The sequence below is a fragment of the Astatotilapia calliptera genome, chromosome 5 (assembly GCF_964374335.1).
Source record: "Astatotilapia calliptera chromosome 5, fAstCal68.1, whole genome shotgun sequence".
Classification (NCBI taxonomy): Eukaryota; Metazoa; Chordata; class Actinopteri; order Cichliformes; family Cichlidae; genus Astatotilapia; species Astatotilapia calliptera.
The window spans coordinates 12,825,868-12,847,489 of NC_137426.1; the positions used below are offsets into that span (position 1 = coordinate 12,825,868).

The 21,622-nt window shown below is 36.9% G+C and overlaps 1 protein-coding gene across 1 annotated transcript in view; it reads left to right on the forward strand.

Moving 5' to 3' along the window:
* The first annotated feature begins 4,672 nt into the window (after positions 1–4,672).
* The window catches only part of LOC113022170 (glutamate receptor-interacting protein 2-like), a 171,901-nt gene continuing 154,951 nt past the window's right edge, over positions 4,673–21,622 (forward strand). Inside the window, exon 1 of the mRNA XM_026167298.2 lies at positions 4,673–6,251. Within this exon, the coding sequence (XP_026023083.1) occupies positions 6,095–6,251 (157 nt within the window). The 5' untranslated portion in view covers positions 4,673–6,094. The remainder of the gene's footprint in view (positions 6,252–21,622) is intronic.

Genomic DNA, 21,622 nt, shown 5'->3' on the forward strand with positions numbered 1-21,622 from the left:
CAATTGGCATTGTTCTCTCCTGGCCAAATAGCCTGTCAGTGTTTAATCATCCAGTCAGTCAATCCACCATCCAAGGAAAAGACTGAAAAAGTTTTAGTGAATTTAGAGCAGAGTTTAACTAGAAAATAGGTCATGAGCTTTTTTCTGGTTTGCCAACATGACACAAGGCTGTTTTGATGACTTGTTCCCTGGGTGTCACACCCAAGTGCTCTGCACCAAATGCAAAGTGAATATGCAATCGAAAATATGAAATGTTCAGAATCACAGTTAATCAGGTGTCCCATTAGAAATCATTACACTTGTGAATATTTTTTTTCAAGTTTTTTAAGTTACAGATGCTATGAATTCCTAATACATAAAAAAGTGACTGCACTAGTTAGAACAAAAGCTTTACATTATCCTCAAAATGTGAGCTGACTTTTTCAGAGATGAGTCAAAGAGATGTGTCTGAACACTGTGTAACCATCAAACATCATCTCCAGGGATTTGGCTGAATTTTTGGTGAGCCTGAAATCAGATTTTCTCTTTATTTTTTTGTGTTGCACATTTTGTGTTGCTTTCTTTTCTTTCTTTCTTTCCTTTTTTTTAAATTAGTGTACGCATCATTACTTTTATTCATGAATGTGATCATAGAACTACACTGGTTATTTTAGTTTGCAAGTTTTTTTTATTAGTACCACCAGCTAGTATCTGTACACCATTAGGGATTTGTGTACATTGTGTAGAGAAAGTGTACATTATGGGCTGTGTGACCATGTATATGTATGTATGTGCAAAGTGTAAGTCACTGCAAGCTGAAGTGATTAATTCACACCCCCACATGATGAGATAGTTTCATAACCAGTTCATGTGGAGTACCGATGACGGTACATTACCACAACCACACAACCTCTCGTACACACACATACTCACAAACTGCACATGCTTTGTTATGAAACTTCAAACACTCTCCTAGCACAAGGAAAGCATCCCTTTAAACCACTCTCAGCAAATTCACAAGAGAAAGTTTGTATAGCCCGTGAGTGTTTGTATGTGAGCGCTGAGGATGTCTTTTTGTGGTCCTCTCCTCTTGTGAGGACCAACTGAAAGAGATGAGCAGGAAAATCCATTATACCTGCATTGTTCTGTCAATTTAGTTAATGTTTCATACGGTATGTCGTTTTAAAGGTCACAGACTTTGATAAGTTTCTGCATGAAAAATCAGTTAAATCATAATTTATTTATTTTTATTCATTAGCCCTTTATTTAAAGTGCAGAGAGAATTTTTTTAAATTTACTAATCTAAAATATTTTGGATGGGTGTGGAACTTAAGAATCTTTGTATGAAATGAACCTACTGCAATCCAATGAAGATGCTGTACCTGAGGTTAAACTGTATGTTAATATTTTCCAGTGACAAACACCTTGATTTGACTCATTAAAATCAGTGGGATTTGGCAGGTGGTGGAACCCTATGATCCAGCATGGTGTTACAGCCTGGGAAAATGACTCACCTCAAAATCCCTCCAAAAATGGTTTTGTACTATGAGCTCTGATGGTCTTGTTTTCTTTATGGATCAGCTAAGAGATCAGCTGGTCTGTGCTGCTGCTGTGGTTCTGAGATTTTCTGCACTTTGGGGATTTAGCTATCTGCATTCTACAATATATCTGTAGATCTTACATTGGTTTTTGAAGTTTAAGTGAATAAAATCATTCAGCGGGTTACTTATGAAGGAAAGTGCTCAACACAAAGCTGGAAAAAAATGTCTGGAGTTCAGTGGACAGGTATGGTCAATATGGTCAGTTGTGTTAAAAAAAAACAAACAAACAAGTAATGCACAGCTACTGTTGATATAATTGATTAAAACTGTAGGCAACTGAATGATATTTAAAATGATTTTAAATGCATTGTGCAGTACTGTTTCACATTTAATGTTTACTGCCAATGAAACATATTATTCTCAAAAAGAAGAAACAAAACAAAACGATGAATAACACGTGAAATGTCCCACTGACATCCAAAGTGCTTCATTTCCACCTTAATTTTCTGCTAATGTACTGCAGTAGTCAAAATGAATCACCTTTTAGGTCCTGGAACCTGGTGAGAAAGCCAAATACTGAATTGAGGCTATTCCTGTCTCCTGTAGAGTCTATAATACTTTAAAAGTTGTTAATGTGAGCTCTGAAGTCAGTCCTTTCACTGCACAGAATGGCTGCCAGTCTGCAAATGACCTCCTTTTTCAGACTCTGCTGGACTTCAGCTTTCCTTCAGTTTATTTTAAGAACTTAAAACATATTAAAGCTGTTTTTTTGATAAGAGACTGGACTTCAAGGAAGAGCTGACTGATACCAGCTGAAGTCAATAAAATGAACCATAGCTAAGACTAACCATACAGTAAATTTATTCTCAACATTCAGCGATTTAATGTTTCTATCTATCCTATTCAGATTACATGTCACATAATTGTCATGTTTCGGTTGTGTACAGGCAGGAGAAGGACCCACACGCAAAGCTCACGACAACAAAATTAAACTCAAAAAGCTGCTTTATTGCATAATGGCATGGAAAACTAAACTAAACTGGGCCGTGGATAACTAACACACATCGAAACACAGCCATGAGGGAGACTACAACACTGACAAAGAGAAACACAGGGCTTAAATACACAGAGGGATAACGAGGGAATGAGACACAGAAGGAGAGCACAGCTGGGAGTAATCAGGCTGGACGAGACAAGGGAAGCAAAACTAGAAACGCTGACATGAGACACGGACCTTCAAAGTAAAACAGGAAACACACTGACTGAACTTTAGACATGCAAACTTAACAGCAACTCAGAAGACAGAACATAGGGACCTGAAACATGGGACAGAAAGGCACAGTAGACACAACGTGGACATAACAACGCCACAGGGAAAGATTAAAACAAAACACAGAACCTCTTAGAAAATAAAATAGGAAACATAATGAAACGCAGGCATGACTACATGAACTTAACATAACAGACATGAAACACATGAAGGGCAAGGGAGACTTAACAGGGGTTGGAAGACACAAGGGGAATCTAATAACAAAGAACTAGAAAAACTCATGAGCTTAATCATATAAACATCCAAATAAACTAAACTCAAAACACTGGGTCATAAGACCCAGGATCGTGACAATAATGAGATAATCTGAATATAAATTTAATCGAAATAATGCAACATTGTTTATCAAAATGTGTATGTATTTTCATAGATCACACTGGGGATTGTTATCATCTTTACCACCTGTTTCTATAGCGTTACTGTGATATGGGCAAAATGTTGACTAGATCATCACTGGTGATGAGAACTAGTTGCCGTATGGACAGCAGTAAATGGTCTATTCTGAGACTTGAAATAATAAACTCAGCACTTAGACAAGGGTTAAAGGCTTAGTCACATCCAAGTCTTGTCTCAAAGCTCATCTCATATATCATCCTCTCTGACACAGCTGTAACACTGTATATGACAATAGGTCAATAGTGCTTAGCATTTTAGGTATCTACCCTTAATTATGAGGCTCATGTCTAAGATCAATAAGTAAGAGTTGTAATCACTCAGCTGCTTTCCTGGGTATTCAGCTGCTAGTCTACATCTCTTCCATTTCCCCATGCTGTCAAACTCAATGTTGAGATCATTGCTCTACTCCAGTCATTTTCTTGCCTGCCTTGTTTGACCCAATTAGCCTTGGTTTTGCATGCTTTAAATCTGAGTGCTCTGCCTTTCAGAATCTGTTTTTTGATTTTGCTGAGTCAATCGCATGCTGGCACACCATTCAAAGGGTACCTTTGGTACCTACATGGCCTGGTTAAAGGAGAAGTTTTTACAGAAACACCGTTAATATCCGGTCATACCTAGGAACCGCTTCAGTTCCCGCCTGGTGGTTGGAGTCGGATAGTTTAGGATTGCAGCAATTTTCGCCTCCACCAGGCGGACCTGTCCAAAACCAACCTGCTTACATAGGTACGGGACTGTTGCCTTGTCAAACTTGCATTTAGCGAGATTGAGGCCTCATCCCCATCCAAGCCTCCATCTTCATCGTCATGCTAATTCATATCACTGCTGGGATTCTGTTCCGCTATGATTGGTCATCGGAGTATAATCATTAGATAGCTTAACTGAATTCTCTATCTCAATAAATCATCTTCAATTCTTCCAAATGATCCTTACCTAATGAGTTTGTTCACACACTGTCACTCTGTTTACACCACAGAAACATCCTATTATAGAGAGTGTGTGATACTTTTCACAGTACAATCCTCTTAAAGGGCTGTGAAATAAAATATTCCTTTAAGAGGGTTTCAATAAAACCAAAAAGAATAAACAGAGTTTACACAAGTTATGGAATTAATCTTGCAGGTCAACAGATGACTACAGTTGACATAGGATAACAGAAAAAAATATGGCTTCTTATAAACTACCATTAAAGTTACTCTATCAATAACCTGTGGATTGATTTTCTTCAATTAACTGTAAAACTCCACCGATGAAAGTGTACTCTGAAGTGGTGCTCTTGCAGAAGCAGCTGGTTTGTGACATTCAGAACCCTGAATAATCTTCACTGAGTGACTTTTTAATTTCCTGGAAACAATCAATTTCATCAGGTGTCACATTTTTTAAAGAGTGCAAACTTTACTGCAGGATCAAACCACATGTACAGATGGTCTTGAGCTTGTGATCAAAAAGCATGTCTAAAACCCCTGGAGTGAGTTTTCATTAAAGCTATGTGGAGTTCACTCTCTGACTTCTGCAATATGTCTGTGTGTGTGTGAGTGAGTGACTCCAAGGCTGAATGTGTATAGTATAGGTTATATACTTCTTTGTGTGTGGCCATGAGTAATTTTGTGTATTCAGCAGCTAAGCAGAAGCGTCCACAATGTTTTCCTGCCTAATAAAACAATTGTACCAGAGTGTGCATACTGTATGTGCGTTTGACCTCTTCTCCAGAGGAGATAATGAGCTTATTATGGAAGGACACGAAACAGAGATTAAAGAGTAGATGAGAAGAAGCAGAGGGACGGAGGGACAGAAGGGGGAAAAAAGAAGTGGCTGGGTGATGACAGAGAGAAAGACAAGAATAGTAAGAGACACTAAGAGGGTCAGATTAGATGTAGGTGTTTAGAGAGGGAAATGAGAGGAAAAAGTGTTGTCAAGGAGGCTGGTGGAGTGGGAGGTATGGATGGATAGGAGGATATGAAAGACAGAATCAAAGATGGAGGTACAGATAACGCCATACAGGGATAAACCAAAAAAGGAAGGATGGGGTAAATGTATAAGAGAGGAGAAGGAAGGAAATCATGCGGCAGAGACATCGTTTGATTGAAGAAGTTACCAATAATTCCTGTGATTGTGTGTGTGATTGTGTACGTGCTTACTGACAGAATGAAAAACTGGGTGCGAGAGCAAGCAAGAGAGTGAGAGAGAGAGAGAGACATAACAAAGCATAAAACTGCAGAAAGACAAAAAACTAGCACCATGCTGGGTCTTTTTCATGTTGCTTTTTCCCCCCTTTTGGGAAAAGATAGGCAAAGCAAAGCACCAGCTGAGAGTTTTGGAGGTTGGATGTGGGGGTGGTGCGGTAGGGAGGTGGGCTGGGGTGGAGATAGATGGAGAGTGAGTGTATAAGAAAGCAGGGTGGGGGTGCAGCCTCTCCCTTTCTCCCTCTACTCTCTTTTCCCTCAGTGTCTCACTTCTCTCGCCGTTTCGTGCAGATTTTCCGTGAGCTGAACAAGGGGGAAGAAAGAGCAGGAAAAAGGAAGAGAAGGGCAAGAAAGACAAGGAAAACAGGATGGCTGAGGTGTTTCTGAAACTAAACCTGGGTAATTAGGTGCTACGCTGGAAAGGGAGAAAAAAAATTGAGGTTGGTAGAAGAGGGCGGAAGAAGAGGAGGTTATTTCCGAAAAGCAAAGGAGTAACAGTGTTGTAGAGAGGCAAGGGAGGGGAGAAAGAAGAAACTAGTACATAGAGTGCTGAAACTTATAAGCATTCCGGATAAACAGTTACAAAGAAGTTAAAAGAAAAAAGAAGCAAAAACAGAGACGAGGGAAGATTGCATCCGGAGCTGACAGGTGAAACTCGGCTATCCAGGATGGACAAAGTAGAGCGAGTGATGAAGATGGTGAAGAGGATGTCACCAAGGAAGAAGAGGAGGGAAGGAGGGGGAGGAAGGGCAGGAGGACCAGGAGAGCTGGAGAGCCCAGATACCCTGTGTGATGAACTCTGTCGTTTCAGCCTCTGCATTAGCGGTGAGAAGCTGCATCTCAAAGTTGTGTGTGTATATGTGTTTGTGTGTGTGTGTGTGTGTGCGCATATGCGCAAAGTTTGATGTTGTTGAAGAGTGATGTGAGTGATATAGTGCTAGTGTGTTTCACAGAAATGTCTGCATTGTTTCTCTCTGTACTAGTGGCTTTGTTTACAACGTATGGGTTGGCTGCCTTTCTTATTAGATAACAGCAGAGCATATTTGTGAGCTCTCTGGCTGGCATGTCAGAATATATATAATATCAAGTGTTTCCTCGATGCAGCTGCTGTGGCTGGCAGATTGCAACACTGATGTGAAACATAGTGATTTGCAGACACCAGTGTGTGTATCTGTGTGTTGGTCTGAAGTGTTTGGTAAAGGAGAGATGTTTTCATTTCTGAGTAAAAAATGAAAAGCAGCATCTGTACTAGAAGGAAAAAAATGGTCAGATTACCTTAATTGGTTTCTGCACTCGTCTGAATAATGACTGTAACAGTGTATTTTAGTGATGCAGAGGTTAAAACTCTGATAGCAACATGTTAACAAAAAAGAAAAGAACGTTTTCTGACTGTGTTTTCTTGTTTTGTTGGACTTTCAGCAGTAAAAGGATATGTTTTAAAGGCAAACAATTTCCCTTTCACAAGTTTGACCTGTGCATTGCATTTGAACAGTAAACTTGTTTCTGTATCCGCGGTTGGAAACCCTTTCTTCTAATATAGTGTTGGATCAGTAGTTCCTCTATAACTGAAAGGAAGTGCCGAAATGTTTGAGTTATTTTTCTTCTCCAGAGATGTTGGACTGTTCGTCTTGTTTTTGTGACTCTGTTTTCCAGTGTTGTCTGCTACTCCATTCCGTTAATGAGTTACTGCTACTGTTTAATTAGCTCTGAGCTGGCTAGTGGTGATGCTACAGCTTGTTGTCTACCTCATGTTCTTCAAAGACTTTGTAGAGAGTTTCACAGAGGGTTCTCTTTTTAATGCAATTTTGGGATGATTTTTTCTTGCTTTGATTGTAAACAAACATTAACAAGAGGGAAAATGAGTGCGGTAGGCAAAAGTCAATATAGAGAAAAAGCCTAAGCGGTTTAAGATGTGTCAGAGAGGGAAAATATGAGTGTGCATATTTTCTTCTTGAGCCTCACATATCCCTTCTCAGAACAATATGTCTAATCACTCAGCAGATACTACAGCAGCCTGACTTCAAACGCCATCAAACGACCATCAGAGAACCAAACATTACACTGCAGGCTGAGAAAGGTCACTTTCAAAACAAGAGAGAACTCGGGAATATCAAGGCAAACATCCCCCTCTGTTCTAGCGCAGTAGATTATGTTTTCTTCTTCTTTCAGACAGCATACTCCATTTGCTGAATACTTTCATCACATCTTACAGCAACAGGAGAACAATGAAATGTTTAGTATGCCTAGTATGAATTGCAAACAAGTGGGTCTGATGAAGGGATTGCTTCACCAATAATAATGATGTATAACAGAAATTTCCGTCCTCCAACGAGAAATTGGTATGTGCCCTTTTTTGCATTTAAATTCCCTTGTGTGCTTTCAATCCCACTGAGTGTTCTTCAATCCCTGTTGTACCCGTCCTCAGCCAGCAAACCAAAAAATTGTCCAGCTGTTTATTACTGCTTGTAAACCACACTGGCTGATTGCCAACCACTAAAAAATACCCTGATAAAATGTGAACAAAAAGATTGGTTAAAAGGTCCATTAAAGCTTTACACACAATCTGTTCAAATAAGCTCAATAAGCTGGTCTATATCGTGACTCAAAGATAGATAGACAAATAGATAGATACTTGGGATATATGCAAAATAAAAATAGTACAGTCTACAATAAACAACAAACATTTAACAAAGTTAAAGTGCCACAGGAGTTATACTGGGAGAAAATGTATGTATACAACAGTAATACAAAAACAACAAAGAAAAGAAAAAAAAACTAAGCAAAAATAAGACTGATAAATAAGAGAGTAGTGCAAATTGCATTAATAAATGATATATACACTATTAATCCAAGAAGAAACAGCATCATGAAGGTATATTCGAAAAACACGTGTAAATATGCCTGACATGTGATCAACTGTCACAGAACGAGTAGTTATTATACTGATTTATACAGCTTTATAGAGTAAAGCAGCAAAAGACAGAAATGTGATACAAAGCTGTTCCTTTTAAATTTGAGGTAAACTTGCTGTTGTTGATATTTAAAAGGGATCTTTAACAAAATGCAGGTTGTTACACAGTTTTCAAATACATTTGAAGTCAAGTATTTAGAAAGAGTTTTTAATTAAAAATATTCCAACTTATGTTAGTTAGGGTTAAGCACATGGATAAATATATAGTTAAGCATAACATGGGAGTTTGGATACTGTAGATATGATCATGAAAATTAACCTTAAGAATCTTCAACTATTAGTATGTATTTTGTGGGATTTTGCTTTTAAAAAAAGTAAATAAAGCATATTCAAAGTCTTTGTTTCAGAACCAGAACAGTTTGCTAAAACTAGATCTTACTGGGATATTTAAAAGAATCAGATGTGTTAAATTGAGATAGTGTGAAACTGTAATCCATCCTCCCACCTACTTTTATTCTAAAACTCTTTCAGAATTGGTTCGTGCATGTGTGTGTTCTGGAACCTAAATATACTCCCGAGCTGCTGAGCCTCTGTATTATTTTCATGCGAGGACATTTTCATCTCTAATCTGCATATTATAATTGTGCCTGATGCAGTGAAATTATCAGTTCCACAGTGAAACTCTCGCCGAACTCCTGCAGCTGTGGACATATATACTGCAAACTAGATGTGTTACTGCGGTGGGAAATTGCCATTAGCTTGCAGACATATCCCACTCGAACTCAAACCAATCATCTATCAAACCATCAGGTTTGCTGGATATATAGATAAAATAATCCTCCTGCACATTTCGGAGCGCAGGCATGTTCGCACACTACAAGAACACATTTTAGCGTGACTCTGTGACCATTTCAATTTGCTAAAAAGAGACTGAAGGAGCATAAAATGTCCCTGCATTAACAAAATCCCAAAGTCAGACTACAGTGGAGTATTATATCCCTCTACACAACAAATACTTTTCTTTTTTTCAAAAAGCCATCTCAGAGCTGGTTGGACTAAGTAGTATACAAACCATATCTTGCTTTATTGTTTCTTTGTAAAGCATGGTATTACCTCTAGAGTACTACTGTGATCAAGTTGTTTGGGGATAAAAAAGAAAGCAAAGTACTTTGGTAAAATTTGTTAGGCTTGGTGAAAACACAATACTTTTACAATGGCCAGAAAATTGTGAAATCAACTGAATTCAGTCCAATACATGAATAAATCAACTCATTATATTTATACTGTACATTAGGATTTGAAAACAGTTTGGAAGTGCACATCAGTGTAACCAGTGTTAAGAAAGCTGTTGCTGATTTCTAGCGTGGGGTGTACTTTTTTGTATGTGTAGAAGGTAGAGCTGTTACATGTCAAAGTGTCCTTGGGATTTCTGAAGCCGAAATTGCCTTCAAGGCATCCATCACTGGGAAGCTTTAAGTGCGTAGAATAAATCTCTCTATAATTTTGTGTGACTGTGTGAATTTTAATTATATTGTGACGTGCTGGATTTGTAATGTAAAATATATACTACAAAAGCATTTTATCCATTCCAGTTTAACTTAGACTGTGAAGGTTTTTGACAAAGAAAAAAAAAGTCACTTTTAGGCTATTTTACTAGATAAATTAATGCTGTCCTGCATTAAGAGTCAAGTTGGCAGCAAACAACTGTCACTTTAGAAGGCCCCTTTTCATTCTGACCATCATATTTCTGTTACAAAATAATGAATCTGGCAGGTGAATGTGGGGATAAAGTTGTGAACAGATATTGGATTCCTAGGTCATTTACAATTACTCATGTGACTGAAAGGCCTTTTAACTAGGGAAAAAATAAGACTGAATGCATATCAAAAGGAATGCAGATCGAGAGGGAAATCAGTCTGTTTGACCTCCTAAGACCCGAACTCTTCCATGGCATGCATTTTTAATTTCTCTTTGATATTTGGGCATATTGGAACCCGATGAATGTAAAAACAAAGAATTACCAGATTTTTCTTTTACCTGATTTTTGTTTCTAAGAAAAATGAGAGCCACATATGAGGATATTTGTTTAAAATTTTGATAGATCAGTAGCAGTATAATGTCCTCATAAGTGGATATCAGGCCCTTGTAGAGCAAAATTTAGTATTTTGGTCTAAATAACCCAAAATGTGATGTCCATTTATGTGGACGCCAGGTCCTAGGAGGTTAAAGCTGATCTCAAAAGAAGAACAGGTTAAATAGCATGAAGAATGGGCTACGTTAGCCTTTAAAGAGAAGGGTTATAATCTAATGTCCCTGTACAGAAATAACAGATCACAGCAAACACAGGATTTATGTAATAGTGCAGTTGATGATACTTGACATAAAAACCTTCTCCTATATAAAATCATACTGATAACATTGCACCACCTTAGTCAAACAGAAATACATTTCCAATCTACTTTCAATGATGACATATGAACCCTGCTTCTGGGTCCAAACTACTCTGCGTTTAATAAGGCTGTTGTCTTTTTAACGTGTTTTAATGCTTTGTATCTTGCTCTGTTTAATCTGAACAAGCCCCTAAAAACAGTCAGTGATTACTGTCTTGTGATATTTGATTGGGTCAGAAAAGAATCACTCTGAGGCTAACAAACATTTGGAATGGCTACATGAAGCTAAAAATCAGAGATTGCAATGCATAACATGCAGCAGTATATGAATGATCGTGGATGTGGATAGATAATCTCAGTTGTTCTGCTGATTAAAGTTTGGTCCATTTACAGCATCTTTGTCATGCGATTGCATTTGTCTCTAATTATCAGGAACCCTCATGTTAACTTTTATCGACGGGAAAAACGTTAGCGTTCATCCTCCAGCTTCACTGTGCTCAAGTTTTTATATTATCCTAACCATAGCTCTGTAGCTAGCCACCACGTAGCACACCATTATATGCCAGCTAGACCAACTTTAGTAATCTTACAAACATCGCTGCATTTTAGTTTTCTGTCTTCATTTATGTCTGAAGTGATAGCAGAGCTGTATCTTTATTTTGTATTTTTCAGAAATGCCTCAGTCAGGACATGGTGTCAACAGCTAACGACATTTTATTATAAAGTAGAACTTTAAACAAAAAGAAGCTAGAGCTGTTTTAAGTATGTGTAAAATGTGATTTGGCTTTTGTAGGAGTCTATATTTAAACATCCTAATTATTTTTTACAAAGTACAGAAATCTCTTTTTAAACCAACAGTAAGGAATTATAATATTTCTATGTTGTTTTATCAGTGCTTACATGGGGTATTTTTGGTGTTAAAAATAAATGACTGATATGACTTTGTTCATATTTTATTTCTTTTAGAACTCATTTCTTTCACAGTCAGTTTAAGGACCTGTTTGATATAAGCAAACTTAAATAGCTGGACTAAAATATATTTTTGAAATGTATTGATTTTTCTATGGTGCTACTATTGTAATTTCTGTTGTAATTATTATGCTAGCTTTGGTATTTGTTAATGAAATAACAGACATGTGAAAAGAAAGTTTTCACAGGACTCTATGTAGTCCTGTAAAAATTAACTGCACTCTTACTTTTTCCCTTACCCTTACTGAGGGTAAGTAGCAGAAACGTGCTGCTAGTCAAATACACTGGATTAACTGATCATTAGCCAATTCAACAATGTCTATAAAAGCAGAAGTTTGCGCTGTTTGCTTCTTTGTATTGCTTCCTCAGAATGCAGGTGAACAATGACACACTTCAAAGAAATGGAGGTTGAGGCATAATTACCACTAGGTCAGACCATGCAATGCTCAGAGAAATTGCAAAAAACCCAAAGTCAGACTCCAAAGGCTTCAGTTAGCATGATAAGAGTTCATGACAATAAAATTAGACTAATAGGACTAAAACATGCATGGCTTATTTGGAAGGGCTGCCAAGAGAAAGTCTCCTCTCACTAAAAAGACAGCATATAATGGCTTATGTTTGTAAAGTGGCTTCTGAACAAACCATAAGACATCTAGAACAATGTCCTTTGGATAGATGTGGAGATCTCTGGCAATAGTGCACAGTGCCACGTTTAAAAAAACCAATCACAGCACATCACCATCAATATTTCATGCTAATTGTCGAGCACTGTGGTGTGGGGGTGAGGAATTGAACTTGTTTTACAGTCATTTAGACTTTGGAGTCATTGACCTGAGCATGGACTCCTCTGTATAACAAAGACTCAAATCTGAGCCCATATGTCTGGCATCTAAAGCTTGGCTGAAACTGGTAACATGTTCAGCAAGGCAACAGGATCTAAAGTACACAGCAAATCTACAACTGATTGGCTAAAAAGCAAATCAGTCCAAGATCTGGACCAGATCTCAACCCAATTGAAAGGCTGTAGCAGACCTTAAGAGCTACATAAATGTATGTCCTCAATCCTCAGTAAACTGAGGTAAGATTTCTCCACAACAGAGACTAATAAAGTTGTACAGCAACTTATTGCTTCAGGTTATTGTTGCTAAAGGTGATCCTACACCCTCTCCCGCTCTCACAGGACTCCATATAGCCCTGGGAAAATGTGGGGTTTTTTTTTTCAGACCAATGCTCTTCTCCATGCACCGTGCAAGTAGGTGAAGTTGTGCCAGAAAGTTACTTTTTTCCCCCTATTTCACTATTTAATTCATTATTGACAAATTCAGCCACTTATTGTCTGACATCAGTCACGGTTTTTGTTAACTTTTTTACTGTTACCTTCATTTATAGACATCCTAACAGCCAGAACAATAAGTCTTCAACTGGATATCGATTTTCTGCTATTCTGATATTGCTGTCTACATCAGAAGACTCAGCAAGAATTGGCACTCGCCACCAGAGACCTAAAATGGCTTGTCTACATTGTTAGTGCTATAATCAGTAAGTTTTTTAAGTTGGATTTACAGTGTAGAAGTGGAAAAAAATCTCTAAAAATCAATGCAAATTATCATTAAAAAGAATCCAGGGTGCAGCATTCTTAAACATGTCATTGCATTTATTTTGAGGGGCTATATTTGCAGCTGAAGTGACCCACTTTTGCCTAAGGGATCAACAAGGCTCATCATACCATCTTACTTATCTCTTTGGCTACAGCAAGACTGATAGCAGTGTTATCATATCATCTCACCAGAGAGAAAACAGCACAGTTTAACGTGAGAGTGCTTACCAAGTGATGTGACAGTGATGATAAAGGTGCATCCAAAATGGTTATCCCTGAAAAATAAATAATTTAACATCAACCTGTTATCTGATGTGACTAATAGCTGCTGGACTGATTGGGACATGTCATCTTATTTAAACTTTAAACTTTAAAATTATAGACATAATGCTGTCATTTTTTATGTGATATACTAAATGATTTACATTTTCTTATGTGCAAATGTTGGTTTCTAGTATTTTAAAACATGTTAATACAATTCTATTAAATACTCTACCCAAATTGAATTGGAAAAAAAAGAGTTTTTATTGCCTGAAAACAAACAATCAAACAAACAAAAGAATCCAAAATTATCACAAAAAAATGGAACACATGGTAGCAATAACAAGCAAAACAGACACTTAGACAAAGGAAAAGACAAGACAATAATGAGGGCAGTGCACAGAATCACAAATCACGTGAAGGAACCAGAGCAATACAGATGAGTAGACTAGCAAAGGTAAAATAAGAAATAACAGACAATCACCAAAGAGCAGTTAACAAGTTGACAGAGACAGGGGAACAAAGACGAACAAAGGCACTAACAAAAAGACAAGACTGAGCGATGCAAACATGAAAACACTGAGCACTAGAAACAGAGGAATGAATAATAATTCAATTCAGTTTTATTTATATAGCACCAAATCACAACAGCAGTCACCTAAATACATTTTATATTGTAAGGAATACAGAGAAAAGCCCATCAATTAAACGAGTCCCTATGAGCAAGCACTGTTTGGTTGGCTTTTTGGTCCATTTTCTGTTTTCTAGAACTTATCCAGATTCAGGTTGTAATGTTCCAGACAGAAGACTGTTTTAGAACTTCAGTTTCTGTGTGGTAAGTTTGGAGAGGTTTTTTTATTTTGATATCTTTGTTTTTGGACCAGTTTATAGACATTTGCAGTCTTGGTTAGTTTTCTTTTTGCTCAATCTAAGTTGCCCAGCTGGCTAACCAGGAAGAATAAGCTGAGATTTGGGTGTCCTGCCCATCTGAAGGTGGAGTTTGCACAGTTTAGGAATGTGTGAGTTTAGGAATAATGTGGCGGCCTATTGGACGTGTACTTTGGAGCAATTTATACTATAATTGCAGATGGTCTTAGAATCTGTTTTTAAGTTGTTGTTTTTTTGGTGAGTTTATTTTGATAATGTGTGTGTGTCATCTCTTTCTTAGTTTCTTTCTTTTTTCTTTCCCTTTTTCTTTTATTTATTCACTGCCAGCCATAAATATATACTACTGGAAGCAATATTTTAAATAAAAGAATCCCTGCGTTATTCCACCCATGATATCAGATATTGTGACTGCCATGTCTTTGGCTGAACTCACAAGATACATTTAGTAGCTAAACTTAGGTGTTAAATCTCTATTTTCTTTTTTCTCTCCCATCTCTCTACCCTCAGCACTCCTTTTTCTCATTCCTTTGGTTTTCTTTCATCACTTGTTTCCTGTTTCATATACTTTTCCCTCAATCTCTCTTTCTGTTTCAGTCACTGGTACTACAGCCGTGTGTGGGTGGATATTTAATTCCTTCCTCTCTCTTCCCCCAGATCTTTCTAACCTTATATCACTGACTGGATATCCATGTGTAATGTTTTCTGCTTCTTTCTGCTGCTTTGTTTTGCTTTAATTTTAAAACTGATCATGAAACCATGTGTTTTATGAAAAGTATGAACATTGCGATTTCAAGATAAAAGTAAGACCTGTTTATGTATGGCTTGGAAATAGTGGTGCTGGTTAAAAAAGGAGGCAGAACTGGAAGTGGCATGGTGGAAGATGCTGAGTTTTTCACTGGGAGTGACTGGAAGGACAAGATTAGAAATTAGTATAGTTTGCATGGTTTAGAGACAAAGTTAAAGATGTTTTGAGTGGGTGTAGTGAAGAAGGTTATACCGAGGAGCGGTGTGACTATGGTGGGGCAAGATGGATGCAGGTGATTCAGTGTGCTGACCTCTAAATGGAGCAAGCAAAAGAAAAAGTGAACATTATGTGATAATGTAATAATGATAACATAATTAATGTACTATTTTTAATCTGTTTGTGTATGAATACATAGATTAAAATAATGTAATTAGGCCACTATCAGTTAACTTCAGTTATATGTGGTGTTCCTAAAAGCATCCCTTTCTGGAAAATTAACATAGGAAATGGCCTGAAATTGGTTCTTTTTCTTTTTGATTTGTTAGAGTTAACTAGTCACAGTTTAAGTATTTTTCCTATTTAAAGTCTGATTCGTGTCTACTATATTCCAAATGAATGAAATATGTTGGCCCAGTTTTTGTGGACGTTCTGGGAGTAGACCTATAGTTATTTAGGTTTGCCAAAAATCCCAATATTCAGTGTTACTGCATTACCTACTATTACCTAGTAATGCATATAATTCTCATCTTCAAGAAATTAAAGTAGCATTGGAATTCCAAAATGACTCTATATAATACCAGTGAATGTTGTTTCTGCTTCTTTTAAACCCTCTCCATAACTTCTAGCTGACTACAGAAAAGGCCACTTGCCAGGATAGTTACTTGAGAAGGCTGATCCGAACAGGGCAGCTCACAAGAAAAGAGAAATAGGGAACAAAAGAGGTGCTTTTTTTATACATATATATAACGCAACCAGTTGACTCAGCACACTCTGAAAACAAAATTGGTAATTTGCTTCCACACAGAATTCTCTGGGTCGGGAGGTTGATTGGCTGGTAGACACCCATGACAGAATTGGGAAAAACATTCCAAGCATCATTAACCAATGACCTGTGCGTCAGACTGGAGAGGCCAGTTTAATGTAATCTCTGTGCAGGAATTAAGAATAATATTATTAAATAAAGGAAGATTTCAACCAAAGATACAGTCTGTATTAATTTCCATTGTAGGGTACTAAAGAAACAGACCTTGGGGCTAAAGTGGCCTGATTCCCATGTAGACCAGTTATCCACTGAAAATATCATAAAATTAAACACTAAAATCCTATATTTCATTATTTTATAAGTTCAGAATGTACATTATTTCTAGCAAGACCACAAGAGGACCTGCACCCTCTGGTAATGAGAATCTGTGTAAAAGGTCATTTACAGGAAAAATGTTGGATGATTTAAAATGTGAAAGGAACAACATTGTACATGAAAAAAACAAACAAACCCTGAAATGAAACCAGCATTTAACACAGTTCCTCTGCTATTAGTTTAAAGTGCTATTTGATGTTGGAATTAGTACCTTGCCTGTTTGTCAGTCATCCTGGTGCTGTTTAGCTACTTCTAGTGTATTTCTATAGCATCCTTTCAGTAAGTGATCTTAAACTTTTTGTAGATCTTTTCATGTTAAATTCCTATCCTCAATGTATCTGGGCTTGTTCACAACCTGTTAGTCGTGAATTCTCCATCCTAGGTTTGAGCTTCATGACAACTGAAAAGATTGGACAAGACAAATCATTTAAGGAACTGGAGGATTTTGACATGAACATAAAGCATAAATACCATTCTAAATATCTATTTATGTATTTGCTTACATGTCAAAAATAAGGTTGTAATGCTATTTCAAAATGACGTTTTAGGTTGTCATTAGATTAAGGTTCTTGATATGCCAAGCAGTGCACAGACAGCATTTAGACACAGTGCTGCTATGGAATGTGCACTACAGAAGTATAAATATTTCACTTTAAACCTGAAGGAGAGCAAGTTGTTTAGAGGACAAAGGGGCAAGGTAGAATGAAATTCTGCATCAGCAGTATCTTATTATATCCTCCTAAACCCTCCAGTTCAATCTCTATCTTCCTCTTCCAGAAGTACATATAAGCTACAGTTACACACACATGCCCACAAGTTTTTAAAGCCAAGGCCTACAGCACATGCCACCCCGTCCACCTTTAAATTTAGCTGACTATTAAAAACATGACAGCTAGATTCACTTACAACTGACATTGACTTGCATAGTTTTAATGCACAACACACAACACAAGCACAGGAAGCCATCCAAATGTACAGAGTCAGAGAGAGATCAGCAGCATAGCAGAAGAAAAGGGAACTGTCTCTTTTCTGTTCCAACTTTGATCTACCGCGGGGGAAGAACAGCATTCAAGAGTTGTCTGCCATTGCTGCGAGGAGAAAAAAAAATCCCCCTCTCCTTCTAACTGTCTTTCTGCTTGATGCTATTTGGAGCATGAGGAACATCATGTGTTCTGTTAGAGCTTTCACATCTGCACATACTGTCATTGACAAGACACTTGTGCTGTCTGATTTACTTTTAACTTCCTCGAATGGATTGGAATCCATAATTTATTATTTTATTTTTTGTTTTTTAGCATCTATTTATTTTTTTGTTGTAAAAGTTGCAACATTTTGAGTTTTTTTGCAGCTTTTGTGAAAGTTAACCCTTGCTCTCAGTGTCAGTCTTCATAAATAAGTTAGCAAACTTATCATTGCCTGTAACATTCACAAATTCATGATCTTTACATGCAACCTATATAAGAACTGAAAGAAGAGAATGCACAAGGTGCTTTTCCAAGTGGGTATATCATTTTTAAAGCTTAGTGTCAGGCTGGAACATTTTGATTTTTTATGAGCTAAAAATCAATGCAGGAATCCCTAAAAAGTAGTGGAATGATAAAAAAAAACTGAAACCATACAGTTTAGAAAAGTCTTACCTTTTATTGAAAAAAGAAAAACAAATTCTTTTAATATGTCATCTCTTTTATTCTAATTCATAATCTTGTTTATGAGGTAGTATAGGTGGGTAGTCTTGATATCCATTTATATATGGTAATGCTAAAAAAAAAACCACCAACAAAAACAACAACAACAACAACAATAATAACAACAACAATAATAATAATAATAATAATAACGTTAATATTAGTAATGTCTCAGTAAACTACTAAATATAAGTATCTGTTTTGTCAGCATTGTAATCAATGTTTAATGTCTCATACATAGGGCTGAAAGTTAGGGACACTGCTCATGAGTAATATATTATGTTGTGACATTTTTTGCAAGGATTGAGAAAAGTGCTCTAAAGAGTGCTGCATATTATGTGACTGGAAGATGCAAGTAAACTCTAACTGACGCTCAGTGATCAAGGTGAGGAATATGAGCGAACACTGCACAAGGAATTTATAATGAGAAGTCTGAATTTATAACGTATGTTTGACATTTCAAGAACTGCACTAAACATTACACTACAAATTTGGGTAAAGAGACCATAGAGTGTTTTAACTCATTCTTTAGGCACTGTGAGTCTTGTTTAAATAAACCCCAGCTGTTTAAAGAGGTTATGGTGGTTCTTCCCATCATGTAATTATAGAATCTGATTTGTTTTTGGTCCCAGTTTCCATTCATTTCTTATCATTTCCATAAATAAAATGCACCATTAGTGCCCTCAACCACATTAGCCCTCAATCAAATCTGAACAGCGAGCATTTGATATTCACTGATAAAATCATCAGACAGGTCCTGACTTTTTTTGAAATAACATTTTTTTTTATTTTAGAAGGATGTCTATGAAGGGGCAGCACAGTGGCATTTAGCACTGTTGCCTCACAGCAAGAAGGTCCTGAGTTAAGCTCCCCCATCAGGCTGGGGCCTTTCTATGTGGAGAACATGCACAACCTCATAGGATAAGTGGATTTAGGTTTCACTAGTTAACTGTTCCTTTGTAGTAAAATAAGTAGAGACTTACTATTTGAAAACTGCTGATCATTCCCTAACAATGATTAATATAAGTCTAAGGAAAGAGTCGATGTGTGACAGCACACAAGTCAGTGTGCTGAATGATGAAAAAATGTAAAGTGATTAAAGGAATAGGCCAGAGGTGCTCCAAAATGCAAATATCTGTTGGAATTTTCATGGTCAGCAGTTCTTTGAAAACTGATAGTCACCTGACGAGGAACAAAAACCTTAACAAGAGGGTTTAATGTCCATAACAAGGGGTGTTAACAAGAAATGTGCTCTAACGTGTCTCAATCACATTTGCTTCTTTTTAGATGAACCATATGCTGGCTTATTGGTTTGTTAATTTTAAATGATTTAAAAATATTATTGAAGTTTAATTACCACCTGGCGTTTGGGTTAGGGTTGGGGTTTTATCTCTGAGCATCAACGGACTACTTCTTTGGGATGTTTCAGAATTAATTTCCAACTCATGCAATATACTAAGAGAAAATCAAAGAACAGTGAGGTAAGATTGAATTAATTTTGCTACTGTTTGTCCACAAGATGCAAACTAGATATTTCGTTTAGAAATGACAAAAATATAAGAAAAAATAGCAGTAAGTGTGAAATAGATGAGAAGAAAGTGGTCAGAACAATAAAGGATAATTTCTACATTTGAAAATTAGTTGAAGGGGCATAAATGCAAAAGAGAAAATTACTAATGATCTGAATGCAAAGAAGGTGGTAGAAATAGCACAGATTGTCGCATGTATTTATTTTCCCACTGTTGGTTGGCTAGCTCACCAAGTGTACCATCAAACAGGGGAATTACCCTGTGGCGGTTCCTTTTATGTGGAAGCCTGCTGTTACAGACTGGGCGTCCACTGGGAGTCTCTCTTTCACATCCTTGATCTGATTTGATTTCATTCCTTTCAGTAGAAAAGACACATTGTTACAGTAAATGTTGTTCATGGGTGTAGAGGTTGAGTTAAGGTTGATTTTCATTCAATTTTCAGCTATAAAAAAATGGTCAAACTGTGTAATACTGTGCCACTTTAATAAACAGCACAGTACAGCAATATGACAAATCAAACACTCCTGTCTATCTCATATTAAATACAACTTTTTGTATGACAAGTGTTCTTTTATCTACTAAGGAGTTCAGTTCCCATATTCATAACAATACCGCATACTGTACATGAACTCACATCTATTTTACAGATACAGAAATCTATGTTATACAGCTCAAGAGCTTAAAGTGATGACACAAAACGATTTGTGTTTGATTTCCCACTTGATGATTCCAGACAGCTGTTGATTTCACTTGGTTTCATTTCAATGTTCCGAAGCTTACAGCAACCCTGCTGCCACAGAAACAGTTGCAGAAACATTTTTTTGTATTTATCATTTCATTAGATGAGATCAGTTGATATTTTAAGAAAAGGCTTCATTCTATACCACATTCTTCCCTTCTGTATCGACCCTCCTCTCTTCTAGTGCCAGGAGCCAGTCTGTCGCAGGGCTAACACACAGACAACCATTTGCACTCACATTCACACCTATGGGCAATTTGGATTAATCAATTAACCTATCCCCACAAGCTCCATGTCTTTGGACGGTGGTAGGAAGCCGGCGTACCTGGGGAGAACCCACGAAAACACGGAGAGAACATGCAAACTCCACACAGAAAGACCCCGGCCTGATGGTGGGATTGAAATCAGGACCTTCTTGCTGTGCGGCAACAGTGCTAACCACCGTGCTGCCACTTTGTGAACATTACTTTTTTTAAAAGCACAGTTACTGACAGCTCGATTATAAAGTTGTACATTTCAGTATAGCCCTGTTAGTTGTTTGAATCTACAGCATCAGAAAACATTTCCTTTCAGTCATGTGAGTGACATGACACACTACCAATGCTAATGGTGTAAAAAGAGTGGTTTGTCCACTGTATTTCTCTTTTGACTTTTAAGCTAGTAGTCTAGTTTTTTAAGATAGGCTGTGATGTGGTACTTTGCATTCTTCTCCAAGTGCTAATAGTCTTGCATTCTTTTGTGTTTTTCTCTGTACAGATGAAGTTGTGCTTTTTCATACCTGAAACACTGTGTGTTTTAGAATACAAACTTTGATCATTTAACCTGTAAACCTTAAGCATATTTTAAACAATTGTTTCAAATTAAACTAGCATCATAAATTCATAAAGTATGCCATCTTTCACTAACTCAAACAAAAAACAAAAAAAACATAATTTTAAGTTAAAAATTTTAAATGTCAGTTTAAATCATTTGATACTATTAGAGTCAAATATGTTAGCATTATTTAGCCAATTTTTCATATTTAGCTGGACATTAGAAAAAAATGACTGCAGCTTCCCAGGTGAACTCGTTTTATGCAGATTTATGCTTGGAGAAAAACATGTTCAGACTCATCAGGATAGTTAA